The sequence below is a fragment of the Palaemon carinicauda genome, chromosome 1, assembly GCF_036898095.1.
Source record: "Palaemon carinicauda isolate YSFRI2023 chromosome 1, ASM3689809v2, whole genome shotgun sequence".
NCBI lineage: Eukaryota > Metazoa > Arthropoda > Malacostraca > Decapoda > Palaemonidae > Palaemon > Palaemon carinicauda.
Window position 1 is genome coordinate 108,234,347 of NC_090725.1, and position 23,173 is coordinate 108,257,519.

The 23,173-nt window shown below is 34.9% G+C and overlaps 1 protein-coding gene across 6 annotated transcripts in view; it reads left to right on the plus strand.

The window, feature by feature from the left end:
* Window positions 1-23,173, plus strand: part of LOC137650790 (uncharacterized) — a 1,003,893-nt gene that overhangs the window by 912,764 nt on the left and 67,956 nt on the right. For all 6 annotated transcript variants that reach the window (XM_068383946.1, XM_068383952.1, XM_068383967.1 and 3 more), the window contains exon 3: window positions 7,621-7,767. In XM_068383946.1, the coding sequence (XP_068240047.1) occupies window positions 7,621-7,767 (147 nt within the window). The remainder of the gene's footprint in view (window positions 1-7,620; window positions 7,768-23,173) is intronic.

The window sequence follows — 23,173 nt, forward strand, 5'->3', positions numbered from 1 at the left end:
ATATATATGTACATATATGTATTTATATCATCCGTTGCTAGTCCACTGCAGGACAAAGACCTCAAACATGTCCTTCTACACGCGTCTGTTTATGTTTATGGACTTTCTGTGCCAGTCTATACCCGCAAATTTTCTTAGCTCGTCAAGCCAACGCCCTCTCTTCGTTTCCCTACTTCTTTTGCAATCTTTATGGACTATTCTGTTCCAAATATATTTATATGCATATATATATATATATATATATATATATATATATATATATATATATATATATATATATATATATTTTAATAATAGGGAGTGATATCGCATAACTACTCCCGATAAGTGGTATAGGATTTAGAGCTCTACTCTCTATTTCAAAAGAAATTATATTGAAAAACCTTTATGAGGTATATTACATTGGCAAACACATCCATTCTCAGTCGCTTAAGACTTGAATAGCAGTGAATGAACCCATCTCTAAGTCCCGTTTGGTCTGCAAATAAATTCTCAGAAAAGAACGTTACTTAATGACGTTTGTACATGAGGATTAATCCTGGAAAAAAAAAAAATAAAAAAAAAAAAAAAAAAAACTTTTATGTTACTTTATTTGCCAGTTCTTGTAAGAGAAGTCATTGTAATGTTTACTCGATTTTGCAAATTTTTTTTCTTTCTTTTTTTTTTCTTTTTTTTAATAGAGCTCTTCTCTTTTCTCGACATCCTGCAGGATACGCAGCGCCTGAAATATTGAAGGATATAAATAATGCGATTCTCCTTCCAGGAATTAATTCGAATCCTTTGTACCTCAATGAATAAGAATTCTCGTTTGTTAAGACGTGTCTTCATCACTAATTCTGAGTCATCTTTGCTACTCTTAAAATCTTTTATTTTCCTCTTTTCCTTTCCTCGCTGGACGATTTTCCCTGTTGGGGCCCCTGGGCTTATAGCATCTTGCTTTTCCAACTAGGGTTGTAGCTTAGCAAGTAATAATAATAATAATAATAATAATAATATTCAGATAAGCTCATCTTAAGCGTCGTTATGTGATACTAGTGTGCGTGACCCGTCAAAAACGACGGGTGAATATATAGATAGATGTGCACACACATTTAACCCTTCCTACCCCTTCTCACTTTCATAACAGGATTTCTTGACTGAGGTGTATCATCATCATCAACATCATTATTATTATTATTATTAGCTAAACTACAACCCTAGTTGCAAAAGCTGGATGTCATAAGCCCAAATGCTCTAACAGTGAAAATTAGCCCAGATAGGAAAGGAAATAATTCAATAACCACTACAAGAGAAGTAATGAACAATTAAAATAAGATATTTTAAAAACAGCAATAATATTATAATAAATCTTTCATATATAAACTAATAAAACTTAGAAAACTTAAAAAAAAAAAAAAAAAAAAAAAGAAGAGTAATAAGATAGAATAGTGTGTCCGAGTGTACCTTCAACCTGGAAGATTTTATCCTATTGCTTTAAGGACGTCGGAAAGATCCTGAAATACGTCCACTGGCAGCGAGGGAGCTCCATAGGGCTGACATAAAATTATCCCCCCCCCTCCATTCATTGATTATGTATTTGGGCAACTCCATGTTTGCTGACCCAATTGATTAAAGCATTTGCGCCGCTATCGGCCGATTGATGATTGACACGTGTGGCTTCGGGTCATTTATTATTCCAGTCGATTATTTTGAAAAGGTATCTCCACCCCTTGGAGGGGGGGGGGGGGGGGCGGGCGTTAGGGATCCCACAATGTTGATATGAATATGAGCTACGGGGCGATCGGTTCTCTTAAATTCACCTGTAATCTTTGAGGTCTAAGAGAAGATATTCGCGAAGCCATTACTTGATGTCTGTATTCATTGCCGATTTCTCTCGCTTGAGGGTACACTCGGGGGCCACACTATTCTATCTTATTTCTCTTCCTCTTGTTTTGTTAAAAATTTTATAGTTTATTTAGGAATTATTTACTTCCAATGTTGTTACTGTTCTTAAGATATTTTATTTGTCCTTGTTTCCTTTCCTCACTGGGATATTTTCCCTGTTGGAGCCCCTTGGCTTATAGCATCCTGCTTTTCCAACTAGGGTTATAGCTTAGCAAGTAATAATAATAATAATAATAATAATAATAAAATGTATCGTTCATTTGTGATGCAATCGATGGAGCGTTTTGAAAGGTGTGATAAATTATGGGTAAGGTTGAAGTCCTTCCTCCTCAAAATCAGTGGAAGGTAGGGGCAAGGACGTCTTGTACTTGTCTCAGGGTTGCCAGGTTTTTAAACGAGAAAAGGCCAACTTATATTCAACCTATTAGTAGATAAAGGCCCAAAAATTCTCGTATTTAAGGCCCACCTTTTTTCATGATATTACTACAGGCCAACCAATTTCATAAAAGGCCAAATATTAGTTTTTTGGCCTGAAAAAGGCCAACTTGGCAACCCTGACTCGCCCTGCAAGCAATGGTTGTCTCTTTGTCATCTATGACAAAATCCCTCCACGACAGGGCGGGTCTTATCTGCCTGAGGTACTGTAGGTCTTCACTGTCTTTCTGTTTTAAAGATTTAAAGTCCACTCCTGAATGGCAGAGGTAAGGAACAGTGATATTGCCCTATCAAGCAGGACAATGCTCTAGAGACTGACCACATTACATATGATCAGCGCCCAAGCCCCCTCTCCACCCAAGCTAGGGCCAAGGAGGGCCAGGCAGTGGCTGCTGATGACTCAGCAGATAGACTTATAGTCTCCCCCAAACCCCTCTATCCTTAGCTCACAAGGACGGCGAGGATGCAGCTACCAAAGGAACTAACGAGTCTGAACGGGACTCGAACCCCAGTCTGGCAATCACCAGGAAAGGACGCAACCTCCAGGCCACCACAACCTGCTGTCTTGCTATCTTGCTATCGCTTGTATGATATCCATATTTGGATGGCGATTCTGCAAAAGTTATGTGTAACATTGTTGGAAGATCCCCTCAATGGTGCAAGGGTACTCGGTGATCGGCGATAATTGCCACTGTTAGCCTGCTGACCAGAAATCTGCCATTTTTGTGTACTCGTAAGTGTGATTCAGGGTCTGATAGTTGGTTAGCAACACACATTGCTATCCCTTGAGCATGTGTTTAATATGCTGAATGGCACGGTTGACTGTCAATAGTTTTCTTTCGAAGGTGGGGGTATTTGTGTTCCTATGGAGATAATTTCTTGATGAAAATGCTAGCAGTTGGCAGGTGTCGTCTGTATCCTGCTCGTGTACTGCACCCATTGCTGTACTACTTACATCTGTTAACAGTATATTGGGCCTATTGGAGAGAGCAAATATCTACAGTTAGAGCAGATTTTTTTTTTGGGGGGGCCTTCTTTAAATGCTGTTTCTTGCCCAGCTGAGCAAGAAAAAAAATTGGGTTTTCCTTTTTCAGAATTTGTATAGGGATACATGATTCTATGTAGGTTTGGTATAAAAGAGTAGTAGTAATTGTTCATGCCTGCAAACACTTGCAGTGCATTAATGAGTCCTGGCCTTAGGAAATGAGCAATTGCTTGGAATTCTTCGGGCGAGGTTTAACACATTTTTTAATTATTTGATAACTGAGAAATTCTATCGTATTTTTCACCCATTCATATATATCTGGTCAGACAATCAACCAGTTTTCTTTGAGCTTCTCGGCGATAATTCTCCGAGGATGTAATCCATAAGGCATTGAAAGGTGGGACCTGTGTTTCTGAGGTAAAAAAATCTGTAATTAAAAGGTATATATGTACCAAAGGGATTGATGATTGCTGACTTTTCTATGTCCTCTTTTGCTACCTGAACTTGATAATACCCCTTCAGGAGATCGATTTTCAAGACTATTCTTGCTGTTTTGAGCTAGTTGTGTCCGTCATTTTAGGTAGAGAAGTATATATGTACCAAAGGGGTTGATGATTGCTGACTTTTCTGTCCTCCTTTGCTACCTGAAATTGATAATACCCCTTCAGGAGATCGATTTTCGAGAATATTTTTGCTGCTTTGAGCTAGTTGTGACTGTCATGTTAGGTAGAGGGGTACTCTTTGAATGTCAAGTTGCTGGTAGTCCACTCAGTGAGAGTGACATCAAGGAGGACAATACCCTAGAGACTGACCATATTGATTTTGATGTTGTTACTCTTCTAAAAAAAATTGTTTTTCTTTCTTTCCTTTCCTCACTGGGCTATTGTCCCTGTTGGAGCCCCTGGGCTTGTAGCATTCTGCTTTGCCAACTAGGATTGTAGCTTAGCAAGTAATAATAATAATAATAATATTATTACATATGATCAGCATCCAAGCCCTCCCTCTACCCAAGGAGGGTCAGGCAATGGGTGCTGATGACTCAGCAGATAGACCTATAGACTCTAGGCATATTCAGCTGCTTGCATATGTTGAGTATATCTATCTATCTATCTCTCTATCTATCTATATATATATATATATATATATATATATATATATATATATATATATATATATATATATATATATATATATATATATATATATATATATATATTCTATAAGCAAGCAGCTGATTATGGACCGGTGGTCCTGCTCTAGGCTTCTAATAGTCTCTCGAGTTGCAAAACTTCTTTGCATAGATATATCAGATTGGCGATTATAATGGCTGTTTCTCTCAACCTGCTGTCAGTTCGTGGATTTATTATTATTATTATTATTATTATTATTATTATTATTATTATTATTATTATTATTATTAGCTAAGCTACAACCTAGCTGGAAAAGCAAGAAGCTATAAGCGCAGGGACTCCAACAAGGAAAAAATAACTCAGTGAGGAATGGAAATAAGGAAATAAATAAACTATATGAGAAGTAATGAACAATTAGAATAAATTTTTTTAAGAACAGTAACAACATCAAAACTGATATTTCGATATAAAAACTATAAAAAGACTTATGCCGGCCTGTTCAGCTTAAAAATATTTATTGCAAGTTTGAAATTTTGAAGTAAGTCTTCTTTATCTTTTTGTCTTTCAGTCTTTTAGTCTTTCAGTCTTTTTAATCTTTCAGTGTCCCATCGTGTAGACTTTCCTGAAACGTTGAATGTGAATAACGGGCAATGCGAGAAAGCTCTAATAATTAACTGTGTTGTACCAGCAAGCACATACCTGTTCGACTATGCTTGGCAGAATCCAAACATTCGGAACATTTTTAATGAAGAGAGAGAGAGAGAGAGAGAGAGAGAGAGAGAGAGAGAGAGAGAGAGAGAGAGAGAGAGAGAGAGAGAGAGAGACCAGAATGGAACGGAAAAGCAAACTATTTTGAGATTGTAGCCTACCAAGTTTTATTATTTTCCATATTCTTTTTTACAAAAGTATTTTATAGTGATTTGTATAATGTTTGATCAATTAACTTATTATCAGTATCAATTTTTATTCTCCAATATTAAATTTATTATATTTATTTTTATTTTTGTATTCGTCATTGTGTCATCTCAACGAGGTGAAATGGTTTCAATATCGCCATGATCAGAAAAACTGTACTAGTCAGAGCCACCCATGCTAGGTTGGTTTGCTATCAGCCATCAGAAGAAAATCTCCCACCATCACCAATCCGCACTGGCCAGCGTGGTGATGAAAACTGGCCAAAACCCAGGCATGAATTAACATATCTGATGTGTTTGTCTTGCAGTGAACTAAAAACAACTGTGTTAATTGTTGTTGTTGTTGTTATTATTGCCGCCATTCTGTGTTGTATTGTCATTTCTTTGCGTTTGATAAGTAATGATAAACAAGTTTATATTTACTAAGAGATCGACAAAAAGGATATTGAATAAAATTGAGATTGGATAGTAAGAAAATGATTCATCTCCCCTATATAATAAACATCAAGTGCATGGCTATATTATATTATATTTATATATATATATATATATATATATATATATATATATATATATATATATATATATATATATATGTGTGTGTGTGTGTATATTGTTACTATTCTTAAAATATTTATTTGTTCCTTGTTTCCTTTCCTCACTAGGCTATTTTCCCTGTTATCGCCCTGGGGCTTATAGCATCCTGCTTTTCAAACTATGGTTGTAGCTTAGCAAGTAATAACAACAATAATAATATATATATATTTTTATCTTTCTGCTCATGCTAAGCGTCATGGCCAGACGAATAACTACGCGGTCTCTCCCCGTCCCTTAGACAGGGCGGTAAAGGGAGTAGCCATACTCTGGTGAAATGGGTTACTTTAAGAGGTACACTCAGAAACCGACATTATTGTGTTGTAGATAAGAATGGGGGAGAGGGGGTGGGAAGGGTTGAATCTGTGTGCGTCAATTTTGACGGGTCGCGTACACTAGTATTAAGATATTTAGTAGGTTTAAAGTGAAAGGATTAGTAATAATCAAAATCTTTCTGATTGAGCGAAAAGATTAGTTATTTGAATATAATAAAATATTAATGAACGTAAGTGATTTATTATGAAAAGTTGCATTAAGGTTAAGTTACCATGAGCTTTGAGAAAGATGAATAATTAAATCATTTAAATATTAAAACGTTCTCTTAGTTAGAATCCAGATCTCCAAGTGATCGCTAATGGAAATATTAGATATTGATGTAAAGAATTCTGGAAACATGAATAGTAAAATGGGTGTAAGTTTTTATTACTTCCTATGGATTAATTATTCCAAATGACTTAATAATTCTGGGGTTTTTTATCGAATTGAAAAAAATCATTCCATAATATGGTAATTTTTTTAACATAAAAAAAATATCCATCTATCTATCTATCTTATATATATATGTGTGTGTGTGTATATATATATACATATATATATATATATATATATATATATATATATATATATATATATATATATATATATATATATATATATATGTGTGTAGGCCTGTATATATACGCAAATATATATATACAACAACAAATGCAGTCGTTTCTAGTCCATTGCAGGACAAAGGCCTCAGACATGTCTAAATTAATGTCTAGGGTTTGGCCAGTTTTTATTATTATTATTATTATTAATATATATATATATATATATATATATATATATATATATATATATATATATATATATATATTCCTGACAATATTTCCGAAACTGCCATATTATTATTATTATTATTATTATTATTATTATTATTATTATTATTATTATTATTAGCCAAGCTACAACCCTAGTTGGAAAAGCAGGATACTATAAGCCCGAGGGCTCCAACGGGGAAAAATAGCCCTGTGAGGAAAAGAAATAAGGAAATAAATAAATTACAAGAGAAGTAATTAACAAAATAAAATATAAAAACAGTAACAACGGTAAAATAGATCTATTATTATTATTATTATTATTATTATTATTATTATTATTATTATTATTTGCTAAGCTACAACCCTAGTTGAAAAAGCAAGATGCTATAAGCCCGAGGGCTCCAACAGGGAAAGTAGCCCAGTGAGGGAAGTAAATAAGTTAACTACAAGAGAAGTAATTATAAATTAAAATGAAATATTTAGAGAACAGTAACATTAAAACAAATCTTTCATAAATATACAACAAATAATCGTATGTTTGTAAAAATTATATATAAATTTGGATTTTAACTCTTTCTTTCGTGTTCCCACAGACTCCCTCGAGGAAGAGCAGATCCAGTGTTCGGAAAATACAGCTTGCTCGGGCTTGGAGCGCAGCTACTGCGACACTAGCAAAAGCGTCTGTGTTTGTCCCGTGGACTACCCCATCGCTGATTACGTGAATGGCCACTGCGTAGCAGGTGAGTCGAGTGGAAGGCGTAGAAGTTCAGTTTTCTAAGAGAATTGCGTAGCAGGTGAGTCGAGTGGAAGGCGTAAAAGTTCAGTTTATAAGAGAATTGCGTAGCAGGTGAGTCGAGTGGAAGGCGAAGAAGTTCAGTTTACAAGAGAGATTGCGTAACTGGTGAGTCGAGTGGAAGGCGTAGAAGTTCAGTTTACAAGAGAGATTGCGTAGCAGGTGAGTCGAGTGGAAGGCGTAAAAGTTCAGTTTATAAGAGAATTGCGTAGCAGGTGAGTCGAGTGGAAGGCGAAGAAGTTCAGTTTACAAGAGAGATTGCGTAACTGGTGAGTCGAGTGGAAGGCGTAGAAGTTCAGTTTACAAGAGAGATTGCGTAGCAGGTGAGTCGAGTGGAAGGCGTAAAAGTTCAGTTTATAAGAGAATTGCGTAGCAGGTGAGTCGAGTGGAAGGCGAAGAAGTTCAGTTTACAAGAGAGATTGCGTAGCAGGTGAGTCGAGTGGAAGACGTAAAAGTTCAGTTTATAAGAGAATTGCGTAGCAGGTGAGTCGAGTGGAAGGCGAAGAAGTTCAGTTTACAAGAGAGATTGCGTAACTGGTGAGTCGAGTGGAAGGCATAGAAGTTCAGTTTACAAGAGAGATTGCGTAGCAGGTGAGTCGAGTGGAAGGCGTAAAAGTTCAGTTTATAAGAGAATTGCGTAGCAGGTGAGTCGAGTGGAAGGCGAAGAAGTTCAGTTTACAAGAGAGATTGCGTAACTGGTGAGTCGAGTGGAAGGCATAGAAGTTCAGTTTACAAGAGAGATTGCGTAGCAGGTGAGTCGAGTGGAAGGCGTAGAAGTTCAGTTTATAAGAGAATTGCGTAGCAGTTGAGTCAAGTGGAAAGCGTAGAAGTTCAGTTTATAAGAGAATTGCGTAGCAGGTGAGTCGAGTGGAAGGCGTAGATGTTCAGTTTGTAAGAGAATTGCTTAGCAGGTGAGTCGAGTGGAAGGTGTAGTTCAGTTTATGAGAGAGAATGCGTAGCAGGTGAGTCGATTGGAAGGCGTAGAAGTTCATTTTACAAGAGAGATTGCGTAGCTGGTGAGTCGAGTTTTGGAGATTTCAGGTGTGGAAGAAGTTCAGCTTGTGAGAGAGCTTGTGTTGCTGTTTTGGATATTGAGTGGATTTCATATGCTATTGTTAAATACGAGTGTATTTTGTTTTCTAAATGTATGTTTATATATATATATATATATATATATATATATATATATATATATATATATATATATATATATATATATATATATATATATATATATATACATACACACATTAGAATTGAAAGAGACGAGTCAACAGGGTACATTTATACATATAGGAATTGAAAGGGGAATATCCAACAAGTGTCTCTACTGTATTTACCCTACAGGTGAAACATAGGCCATAGCCTCTGTACCATGGCCTTCCACTATCTCGGATTAGAGTTCTCTTGCTTGAGGGTGCACTCGGGCACGCAGTTCTATCTTATTCCCCTTCCTCTTGTTTTTTTTAAGTTTATATTTAAAAATTCTAATTTAAGGTTGTTTCTTTTCGTAAAATGTTATATTTTGATTGTTTATTACTTCTCTTTTAGTTTCTTTATTTCCTTGTTTCCTTTCTTCGGTGGGCTAATTTTTCCCTGTTGGAGCCCTTGGGTTTATAGCATCTTGCTATTCCAACTACGGTTGTAGCTTAGCTTCTAATAATAACAATAACTAATACTTCTAGAATACTGTGTAGTATTGAACCTCATGATGGAGAAGGCCTGGCCATTAGAATTAACTGCCTGCGTAGTATTACGAAAAGGATAGAATTGTCCAGGAAGATCTGAATGTAAAGGATGGTCAGAATTAGGAAAAATCTTGTGCAACATGCATAATGAACTAATAACAATAACTAATACCTATGCAACTGGCAATAGAGACCAAGAGTATGCGTGAATTATCCACGCCATGTCAGTCAGTCGAAAAGACACGCCAAGTTCCACGAAACGGATATTACCTTTTTTTTTTTCTTTTATAGTTTACAGCCAAGTGACATGCAAAGGCCAGGTCTGACTAACCTTTTAACTTCCACTTGGTGATGATGAGTCGCCTAGCTGGTGGCCGTTTACATGGAAACCCTTTTGGGCTTAAACATAAACACTACATTTGTCAATATTTGCGTCTTATTGGTAGTGCTTCTCAGTAGTAGTTTAGGTATAGTTGCTGAAGAAATCTTAAGTTTTTTGTAAAAATGGGTTTATTTATGAATAAATTATGGTTATACTTTTATTAGTAGTGCTTCTCAGTGCTAATTTAGGTACTGTTGCTAGAGAAATCTTTAGGTTTTTTTTTTCTTTTTTGTGAAAATGGTTTATGTATGAATAAATTATGGCTATACTTTTATTAGTAGTGCTTCTCAGTAGTAGTTTAGGCACAGTTGCTAATGAAAGTCTTAGGTTTTTATTTTTGCTTATGGGTTTATATAGACTGTTAAAAAATCGTAATTTTAATCGGAAATTCTCAGTAAAAAATATACTGTTCTCAGCCTTATTTCAGTAAAATACAGGCAACCGTAATTTTACCATACTTTGTTATTATCTTAGACAGGTTGGTGACCGTAATATCACTCTTTTACGTCAATATATCCGATTTTAAAACAGTAAATGTTAGGCAACTTTTATCCCAGGATTTTTACCGTATTTATGGCAAATTTTTAAGTGTATGAAAAAATTATGGTTATACTTTTATTCGTTCGTTTGTCATTTACACGTGAAAATTATTGTTATGGAAGTAACAAACACATTTTTTTTTTTCAAATGGGCTTATGTATTAATACATAATGGTTATACTTTTATTTGTTCGTTTGTTGTTTACACGTGAAAATTATTATTGTGGTAGATTTTTTTTCTTTCTTTTTTTTTAAATAGGTTTACATATCAATACATTACGTTTATACTTTTATTTGTTCGTTTGTTATTTACACGCGAAAATAATTATTATGGTAAATTCAAACAAATTTTGTACAATGTTAGTGTTTGTCTGTATTGGGCATGATTCTTTGTAAGGTAGAAAAGGCAATAAATGCTATTAATGCATTTATTGAGAAAGTATTGTATATAATTGAACAATTTATTTATTACACTCGTGCTTTTGCCCCTGTTTAAATGCATAGGCAAATGTATGCAAATCACGCTACGTTCAACATTTCCATCAATGGCTTTCGCATATGATATGTTTTAGTGTATATATAAATGAAAGGTAATTAAATACATTTTCTGGATTTGTTTAAACTTGAGAATATGTTCGATTTATTTCATGTAAAACTTTATAATCATTCAGAGGAATAGGTGGAGTATTGAATATCAATGAAGAATAAGTAAAATGAATGTCCAGACAATGAAGTATAACATAGCAGATAATATATAATGGGTAGATGGTAAAATACTTCCATACCTTTCTTAAAGGTTTAAGGTTTCAAAGGCCGCTCATGAATGACAGAGGCAAGGGACAGTGACCTAGCCCTATCAAATAAGACAATGCCCTAGAGACTGACCATATATACCTATGATCACCGCCCATGCCCCATCTCCATCCAAGCTAGGACTAAGGAGGGCCAGGCAATGGCTGCTGATGACTCAGCAGATAGACCTATAGGCTCCCCCAAATACCCCATCCTTAGCTCACAAGGATGGTGAGGTTGTAGCGAATAAAGAAACGATCGAGTTTGAGCGGGACTCGAACCCTAGTCTGGCGTTCACCAGTCAGGGACGTTACCACATCGGCCACCACAGTTATATATATAAATTAGCTTATTATTAATATTATTATTATTATTATTATTATTATTATTATTTTTATTATTAGCCAAGTTATAACACTAGCTGGAAAAGCAGGATACTATAAGCCCAAGGGGTCCACCAGGGACAAATAGCTCAGTAAGGAAAGGAAACAAGGATATGAATAAACTACAAGAGAAGTAATAACGATCAAAATAAAATATTTTTAAGACAATTAACTACCTTAAATTAGATCTATAATATATAAACTAAAAACTTCATAAAAAACTTGGGCTCCATTTTCAATTGTGAAATCATATATTTAAAGATCAGAACAATATATCTATTTAAGAAGGAATAAAAAAGCAGTTCTGGATAATACAGATTATGGTTGGAGATTAATATGGAAAAGGGGAGAGTATTATTGTTATTATTATTATTATTATTATTATTATTATTATTATTATTATTATTTGCTAAGCTATATCCATAGTTGGTAAAGCAGGATGCTTTAAGCCCAAGGGCTCCAACAGGGAAAGTAGCCCAGTGAGGAAAGGAAATAAGGAAAAACTAGAAGAGAAGTTTAAGAACAATAATAACATTAAACTAAATCTTTCTTATATAAACTATAACAACTTCAAAATAACAAGAGGAATTAAAACAACATAGAATAGTGTGCCCGAGCAAGATATATCTAACCCAAGGCAGTGGAAGACCATGGTACAGAGGCTATTGCACTACCCAAGACTAGAGAACAATGGTTTGTCTTTGGAGTGACCTCCTTGAAGAGCAGCTTACCATAGCTAAAGAGTCTTTCCTATCCTTACCAAGAGGAAAGAAGCCACTGATCAATTTCACTGCAGTAGTTAACTTACCCTTTGACAGTGGAGGACCACAGTGCAGAGGCTATGACACTACCCAAGACTAGAGGACAATAGTTTTGCTTTGGAGTGACCCCTAGAAGAGATGCTTACCATAGCTAAAGAGTCTCTTCTACCCTTACCAAGAGAAATGTAGCCACTGAACAATTACCCTACAGTAGTTAACTTACCCTTAGACGGTGGAAAACCTCAGTACATAGGCAATGGCACTACCCAAGACTAGAGAATAATTGTTTGATTTTGGAGTTTCCTTTTCTTAGAAGAGGTGCTTACCATAGCTAAAGAGTCTCTACTACCCATACCAAGAGAAAAGTAGCCACTGAACAGAATTGACGTGGGAGGATTACGTCACATAATTTGGTTAACATTTCCATCATATCCGGGACCTTTTTGCTGGTGGGGTGAACTTTCTACTGCTGAGCCAAGAGTACGGAATATGCTTTACTGTTGCAAAGATCATGCGACCTGATATACAGCAAAAGCATTTAGGAAATAATGAAATATTTTAGTACTTAATATATTTCATTATTTATTACTGGCTTTATGTATATATATATATATATATATATATATATATATATATATATGTATATTTATATATTTATGTATATATATAATATATGCATAAATATATATATATATATATATATATATATATATATATATATATATATATATATATATATATATATATATATATATATATATATAATATATATACATATATATATATATATATATATATATATATATATATATATATATATATACATGTATATAATTTGAGACTTGCTATTCACAAAATTGCTAATAAGCCAACACTCTCTCTCTCTCTCTCTCTCTCTCTCTCACACACACACACATTGTATATTAAAATTCCTGCTATTTTAATGGTGTCTATCCACATCAGGTGTATAGACAACGTTATAACCTCTGTTCTCTAGTCTTGGGTAGTGTCATAGCCTCTGTACCATAGCCTTTCACTAGCCTGGATTAGACTTCTCTTGCTTGAGGGTACACTCGGGCACACTTCTATCTTATTTCTCTTCCTCTTGTTTATTTTCCTTGAGTTTTTATAGTTTATATATGAAAGATCTAATTTAATGTTGTTACTGTTCTTCATTTATTCTATTTTGATGGTTTATTACCTCTCTTATAGTTTATTTATTTCCTTGTTTTCTTTCGACAGGGGTTATATTATTATTATTATTATTATTAATTGTTAAGCTACAACCCTAGTTGGAAAAGCAGGATGCTGTAAGCCCAGGGGCCCCAAAAAGGAAAATAGCCCCGTGAGGAAAGGAATCGAGGAAAGATAAAATATTTTAAGAACAGTAACAACATTAATATAAATATCTCCTATTTAAATTACAAAAGCTTTAACAAAACAAGAGGAAGGAAAATAGGATAGTGAACCTAAGTGTACTCTCAAGCAAGAGAACTCGAACCCAAGACAGTGGAAGACTATGCTACAAAGGCTATGGCACTACCCAAGACTAGAAAACAATGGTTTGATTTTGGAGTGTCCTCCTTGAAAAGCTGCTTGCCATAGCTAAAGAGTCTCTTCTACCCTATAGCTTAGCTAGTAATATGTCTGGTGTTTGAACAGTTTTCATCCTCACGCTGGCCACTGCAGATTGGTGATGGTGCGAGACACTTGTCTGTTCGCTTGAAGCAAACCAGTCTAGTATGGGTGGCCCTGATAAGTGCAACTTTGCTGATCTTGGCGATACCCAAACCCTTTCACCATGTTAAGGTATCACCACTCAGACAGGAATATCTCTCCTATGTTTTATAGTGAGCAAGTTTTTGTGTGTGTATATATATATATATATATATATATATAATGCCACATTCCTTTCACGCTCTGGATGAAGAGGGAATAGTCATTCCCTGGTGAGAGGGGTTACCCGCAGTTGTTATACTCGAAAACCACACTCGCCCACAAATTGCCGAACCAGCTAGTTGTAGTAAGGAAGGCGGGAGAGTTGAATATGCGCGTGTGCATATCTATAATTTAAACGTCATCTTTGACGGGTTGGGTACACCAGTGTACACCTGTAAGATTCGCGGGATGCTGCTAGCCTGAGAGGAGGATGCGCATCCCTTTAATCATAGATAAATCAGGACTCTTAAAGGTCATGGAAGAACAAGAAGGCAGCAGGAGACGACGATGCTTTTACTGTAAACACAGTGCTGTGTGCATGGCGTAACTCGAGGAAAAGAGAAAGGTTCTTTCTTTGGCTTAATATTATCTTCTCTTCCTGTTTTATGTGATGAATGAGGGATGAGATGGTAGGATAAATCTTCTTCTTCTTCTTCTTCTCTCTCTCTCTCTCTCTCTCTCTCTCTCTCTCTCTCTCTCTCTCTCTCTCTCTCTCTCTCTCTCTCTCTCTCCACATGTGTTTACAATTTCATTGTGATATTTTAAGAATCTTTAGAATTAGCTTCTCTCTCTCTCTCTCTCTCTCTCTCTCTCTCTCTCTCTCTCTCTCTCTCTCTCTCTCTCTCTCTCTCTTTGCATGTATACAATTTCATTATCTTGTTTCCAGAATCTAATTTCTAGCTTTGACTCTCTCTCTCTCTCTCTCTCTCTCTCTCTCTCTCTCTCTCTCTCTCTCTCTCTCTCTCTCTATCTATCTCTCTCTCTCTCTCTCTCTCTCTCGATTGCAGGACCCCAGATCATTATATCGTTTCCCACTCTGATTATTAGAATTAAAATCTCTGGTTCTCGAGTATTCAATTAGAAATCCTGAAGATTAATACATAGCACCGTGATTAACCTTATATAAAAAGGAGTTTTATAATTTTATAGATCTTAATTTATTTTTTTTAGGGTTCGTGGGAAATCCAATGTGGAGGTTGAGAAATCTTAATTGGGTTATAAGGGATTTATTTGTGGATTTTAAAAGTTGTTTAAAGGATTATAAGGATTGATAAAGAATTCCTCTTTCACTTGGAATCCCATGAAAGGGTCTTCAAGATCCATTTTGGAATATAAAAGGTTTAGTTGATGATTATGGTAATTATATTATTAAAGTTATTCTGCACAAGATTTATAAGATATTTTCTGAATTTTATGAAATACTTTAACACGGTGAAAGGGTTTTGTGTATCGCCATTATCAGCAAAGCTGTACTAGTCAGGGTCGCCCATACAAGGTTGGTTTGTTGCGAGCAGGCTAAAGTCTCCCACCATCACCAATCTGCATTGGCCAGCATGGTGAAAAAAATAGAATAAACCCCAGCCATGAATAAGGACATGTCTGAGGCCTTTGTCCTGCAGTAGTCTTGAAATGGCTGCAATTAGTTGTTGTAATTTGTTAACTTTCTATGAATTATTTTTCAGATTATTTTATCCGGTTTGATTAACATTAAATCTAAATTGCGATTTATTTTATATCACATTAAATTCATATGATTGTCATAAAATTCCCAAATCAATTAAAAGAAATTTTGTTAAAAACTATAATACTCTAGTGTACGCGACCCGTCAAAAATAATGGCTAAATATTTAAATGGATATGCACACACGCACACGAACCAGGGTATGGCTACTCCCTCTGTTTTAGGATGACATAAACTTGAAAATATCATATATACTGTATATATATATATATATATATATATATATATATATATATATATATATATATATATATACATATATATATGTATATATATGTGTACATATATATATATATATATATATATATATATATATATATATATATATATATATATATATATATATATATCTGGTCACGGTGAGCGCCTTCGCCAGACGTATAACTACTTGTTCTCTCCCTGTCCTTTGGGTAGGGGGAGAGGAAGTAGTCATACTCTGGTAGTAGGAGGTATGCCAAGAGGTACACTCAATAACAACTGCCGTGTTGTAGTGAAGAAATTGGGAGGGGGTGATAAGGGTTAAATCTGTGCGTGTGTGTGTTCATATCTATCTAAATATTTAGCCTTTATTCTCGACGGGTTGCATTCACTAGTATTAAAGAAAATTCGAAAAAAATACTATTATGTTAGATATGAAACTAAGCTGTCTCCAAACGCAAAACTGTTCGTTGAAAATGAAACTGATGCTAAAATGGAACCCGCATTGCAAATTCAGATTGCCTGAAAAAAAAAAATAAAAAAAGAGAAATAGGGAAAAAGCAAACAGAACAATATGAGATTTTGGACACTGCCAATGAAGATTGTCAACATTTTACACAAGTCTACGGACCAAGCTCTCCCATTTTCGTATGTTGATCGTGAATGAATATTCAGTACTTGATAATAATAACAATACTGATAATGATATACATAATAATAATAATAGTAATAATAATTATAATAACTATAGTCAATTCTTTTTAGTGAAGCGTATTTGCACCGACTCGCTGGGGTGCCCTTTTAGCTCGGAAAAGTTTCCTGATCGCTGATTGGTTGGACAAGATCATTCTAACCAATCAGATAGCGGGAAACTTTTTCCGAGCTATAAGAGCACCACTGCAAGTCGGTGCAAATGCGCCTCATTAAAAAAGATTGAGTGTAGTATAGTGATCTTAATTCGTATCGTCAAAATTTATTGGATTCTTTCAAAACATAATATTTATCCGTTGTTAAATTTTGGTGATAATCCAACTAGAACTTTTAACGTAATTTTGCTAACAAACTAACAGATAGATAAATAAACGCAGGTGACTCTATAACCTCCTTGGATGATATATTAAAAAATAAAGGAAAAATTCATTTAAGGTTGACAACAACTGCACTGCCTGGAATTCCCAAGTCCTAGGGACCCTAAGTGGGATATACGTTTGAAGAGGTCTCCATTAACTTTCTCTTGGTGGGACAGATCTATTGAAATTGGATCCCTTCAAACGATTCCATAGGACAGTCTTTATTTCTTTCTTTCTATTTCGATGGAAACTTTACGCTATTTAATGACGAGAAAGAGTCTGCATATATATATATATATATATATATATATATATATATATATATATATATATATATATATATATATATATTATATATATGTATATATATTTATATATATATATATATATATATATATATATATATATATATATATATATGTATATATATGTATATATTTGTATATATGTATATATACACTATATATATACTCTATATACAGTATACTATATATATATATATATATATATATATATATATATATATATATATATATATATGTGTGTGTGTGTGTGTGTGTGTGTGTGTGTGTATGTGTGTATATTTAATAGTCAATTTGACGAGTTGCGTACATTAGTTTTAAAATAAATCAAATACGTTGAGATCAATAGCAATGTAACAATAGATCAGTCATATTTAAACTAAAACACGAGACTGATGTCATCTGTTCGACAGTTTGATCACAGTTGGAATAAAACATATAGAAGTCCAAGTTGTATTTTGCTATCATTTTATGAAAACTAGAAACCTACATTATTTAGTTTCCATGTGAATTACATTATTGTACAGCACAGCACTTAATCATTATTTTACGGTGTAAAAACCGGCGTAAGAGTGAGTGACGTGTCGAACGGACGTAAAGGGGGGTAGCACTGTATATATATATATATATATATATATATATATATATATATATATATATATATATATATATATATATATGTGTGTGTGTGTGTGTGTGTGTGTGTGTGTGTGTATGTGTATACATATATATATACACAAACAAATATATATATATATATATATATATATATATATATATATATATATATATATATATATATATATATATATATATATATATATACGCGTGTGTGTATATTTTTGAACTTTTGCAATATCAACCCGTGAATTTCATCATTCACCACAGTATTTGCTCATTAGAATTTTCTGCTCCCATCAAGGCATCAAGGTAAAGTGGATATTCCAACATTTGTCATTTATAAAGCTTTCAAGTACAATACTGTCTTTCCATCTCATTCTTACATTATTTATCCTTTCTTTTCACTTCTTGCTTTTCGTGATTATATATATATCTCGTATTTTACATTTCCCATGAGCTCTTTTTTTAGTTTCAATCTCCTGATTATAATGTCCATATAATTAACACATCCCAATCCATTAACGTAATTTCCATCACTTCACGTTCCTATCTCTTGTAAGATTTTCAAGAATTTTTTTTTTCTTTTTTTTTCATTAGATTCTCGAATGTTTACTCAGCGACGTCGTGGAAGTAGGAGGCACTCTAAGAGTGAAACCATTAAGGAACTGTTTCATTAAGAATTAGCCCTCTTGAGAACATTGCCTCCGATTAGAGCCAGCCCTTGTTTCACTTGAGAGCTTTGTGTTGTTAAATTGGCTCTGCCTTTATTTGCATTTTCGTCTGTGGTTACTGTAATTTCCGGGAATGTTTAGTTCATTTATTATTATTATTATTATTATTATTATTATTATTATTATTATTAATTTATGCCAAACTGTAGCCTTAGAATGTTGCAAGTTGAGTGACGTGTCCCACGTAGGGTAAGTATGCTGGAGTTATGGTTGCCTATTGGAAACGTCCCTGCCTGTCCGTGGTGGCCTATTGGAAACGCCCCTGCCTGGCCATCCCTGTAGTGTCTGCCACCTCATCATCCTTGTTTGTCGGAGCCTATACAGTAGGTCTACCTACTGAATCATTAGCGGCCATTGCCTGGTCTTTCCTGGTCCTAGCTTGATAGAGAGGATGCTTGGGCGTTTATCATATGAATATATAATCAATCTCTAGGGCATTGTCACTATCCCTTGCCTCGGCCATTCATGCGTGGCCTTTAAACCTTTAAATGATCCGCCGATGCGGTAACGTCCCTGACTGGTGCTCGCCAGACTGGGGTTCCAGTCCCGCTCAAACTCGTTAGTTCCTTTGGTCCCTGCAACCTCACCATCTATGTGAGCTAAGGATGGGGTTTTTGGGGGAGCCTATAGGTCTATCTACTGAGTCATCAGCAGACATTGCCTGGCCCTAATTGGTCTTAGCTTGGGTGGAGAAGGGCTTTGGTGTTGATCACATATATGGTCAGTCTCTAGGGCATTGTGCTGCCTGATAGGGCAATGTCACTGTCCCTTGCCTCTGCCATTCATCAGTGACCTTTAAACCTTTATTGTAATGGCCGACTTTTCTACTTCTATTCTGGGTAACATGGATTTCCCGGCTCAAAGGAATGCAAGCTTCCAGTATGTAATTTCAAAAGGTGGTTGTCTAAAGCGCAAAGGACACCCATGGCTTTTGTTTTTATAAAGAATGAAATCCAGATTAATCTGCCCTCCATGGATGAACTTGTCGGGGTCATGGCCACAGGCCTGTGATTGTTCAATTATTCAATTGCTGTTTTTCCTTGATGGCTTATTCGTTCTGCTTTGTTCCTGGTTTGATTGGCTGGTCACTAATGCATTGATGGAGTTTTGAATAGCTTAGCAGTAATGGATTGGTAGCTAGGCTGCAACCCTAGTTGGAAGGGCAGAATGCTATAAGCTCAAGGTCTTCAACAAGGAAAAATAATTCAGTGAGGAAAGGAAACAGGGAAATAAATAAACTGCAAGAGACGTTATGAACAATCGAAATAAACTATTTTAAGAACAGTAACAATGTTTAATTTTATTTTTCTTATATAATCTATAAAAACTTCAAAAAAAAAAAAGAAAGGGAAGAGAAATATGATAGAATAGTGTGCCCTAGTGTACCCTCAAGCAACAGAACCGTGTTATAATGATGATGGGAACTTCCGGGTGTTTTGTTATTATTATTATTATTATTATTATTATTATTATTATTAATATTATTATTATTATTACTAGCCAAGCTACAACCCTAGTTGGATAAGCAAGATGCTATAAGCCCAAGGGCTCCAATAGGGAAAAATAGCCCAGTGAGGAAAGGAAATAAGGAAATAAATAAATGATGAGAACAAATTAACAATAAATCATTCTAAAAACAGTAACAACGTCAAAACAGATATGTCATATATAAACTATAAAAAGACGCATGTCAGCCTGGTCAACATAAAAACATTTGCTCCAACTTTGAACTTTTGAAGTTTTACTGATTCAACTACCCGATTAGGAAGATCATTCCACAACTTGGTCACAGCTGGAATAAAACTTCTAGAATACTGTATAGTATTGAGCCTCATGATGGAGAAGGCCTGGCTATTAAAATTAACTGCCTGCCTAGTATTACGAGCAGGATAGAATTGTCGAGGGAGATCTGAATGATAAGGATGGTCAGACTTGTGAAAAATCTTATGCAACATGCATAATGAACTAATTAAACGTCGGTGCCAAAGATTAATATCGAGATCAGGAATAAGAAATTTAACAGACCGTAAGTTTCTGTCCAACAAATTATGATGAGAATCAGCAGCTGAAGACCAGACAGGAGAACAATACTCAAAACAAGGTAGAATGAAAGAATTAAAATACTTATTCAGAATAGATTGATCACCGAAAATCTTAAAAGACTTTCTCAATAAGCCAATTTTTTGTGCAATTGAGGAAGACACAGACTTAATGTGTTTCTCAAAAGTAAATTTGCTGTCAAGAATCACATCTAAAATTTGAAAAGTCATACAATTTAAAGAAACATTATCAATACTGAGATCCGGATGTTGAGGAGCCACCGTCCTTGACCTACTTACAATCATACTTTGAGTTTTGTTAGGATTCAACTTCATACCCCATAATTTGCACCATGCACTAATTTTAGCTAGATCTCTATTAAGGGATTCACCAACACAGATCTACATTCAGGGGATGGAATTGATGCAAAGAGAGTAGTATCATCTGCATATGCAACAAGCTTGTTTTCTAGGCCGAACCACATGTCATTTGTATATAGTATGAAAAGTAATGGGCCAAGAACACTACCATGTGGAACACCGGATATCACATTCCTATACTCACTATGGGGCCCATCAACAACTCTGAGATCTATTACTTAAAAATCAATAACTGTTTGAGTTTGAAAACAAGGGCCTCATGATTAACACGGTCAAAGGCAGCACTAAAATCAAGGCCAATCATACGAACTTCCTAACTACAATCAAGGGATTTCTGTACAGCATTGGACTGGGGTTCATGTAACGCTCAAGATCGACAGTTTCTTGTAGTTTTTGCAACATTGCCATTCCTGTGAGCTAAGGATGGGAGGTTTGAGGGAGGCTATAGAAGGTTTCCGTGCATTGGAAACGTCCCTGCCTGGCGTTCTCCTGGACTGGGTTGCGAATTCCTCTCAAGCTTGATAGTTCTTGTAGTGTCTGCAGCCTCACCATCCTTGTTAGTTAAGGATGAGAGTTTGGGGAGGCTATAGGTCCACCTGCTGAGTCATCACCAGCCATTGTCTGGCCCTCCCTGATCCTAGCTTGAGTGGAGAAAGGGGCTTGGGCGCTGATCATATGGGGGTAGGCTATGGTCAGCCTCCGCCGTTCATGAGCGGTCTTCAAACCTTTATATTATTATTATTATTATTATTATTATTATTATTGATTATTATTACTACTTGCTAAGCTACAACCCTAGCCGGAAAAGCAGAATGTTATAAGTCCAGGGGCCCCCAACAGGGAAAATAGCCCAGTGAGGTAAGAAAACAAGGAAAAATAAAATATTTTAAGAACAATAACAACATTAGAATAAATATTTCCTGTATAAACTATAAAACTTTAACAAAACAAGAGGATGAGAAATTAGATAGAACAGTGTGTCAAGTGTACCCTCAAGCAAGAGAACTCTAACCCAAGACAGTTGAAGAGCACGGTACAGAGGCTATGGCACTAACCAAGACTAGAGAACAATAGTTTGATTTTGGAGTGTCCTTCTACTAGAAGAGGTGCTTACAAGAGATTTTCCAATAACGAAGTACGGAAATTGTCTTTAGATGTAGTAAACTTTTTTTTTTTTTTAATGTACACTTTTTATGTACACTTTTTTAATGTACACTTTTTTTTATTAACAAATGTATGGATTTCTGATGTATATAATAGCTCAAGCTTAATTGATATTTGTCTTTCATTTTCATCCCACGATAAATCAGGGGTTTTGTGTCCATTCTTATTACTTAGTCAGCCCTACTATTATCTCTGAACCACAGTGGTAGTAATTTCGTCCCTTATTTTCCTTTCCTCACTGGGCTATTTTCCTGTTGGGGCCCTGCGTTTATAGCATCCTGATTTTCGAATTAGGGTTGTAGCTTAGCTGATAGTAGTTATATTAATAATAATAATAATAATAATAATAATAATAATAATAATAATAATAATGATGATGATGATGATGATGATGATGATGATGATGGTGATGATGATAATAATATTAATAACAATAAAATGTAATAATAATAATTATAATAATTATAATAATAGTGATAACAATAATAATAATAACATCGGGCTTGAAGTATTTAAAGTCTCTCTCTCTCTCTCTCTCTCTCTCTCTCTCTCCTCTCTCTCTCTCTCTCTCTCTCTCTGTCAGCGACGAGAAAAAAGTAAGAATAGGCTGGCAAAACGAAAGAAAGAAAACGAGGAAAAAAGTAAATTAGAAAGCTGAAAAGTGGGTGCAAAGACACGGATAAACCCCTTCTTTTATTGGCCGTTGTTCTCCTAACTTTAAATTCAATCACTTAATCTCTCCATTTATTTAAATCAAGTTTTCTTTTTATATCTCACTCATTCATTTATTGAAGTCGCGCGAAAGTTGTTTCTTTTGTTTATTTTATTGAAAGTTCTTTAAA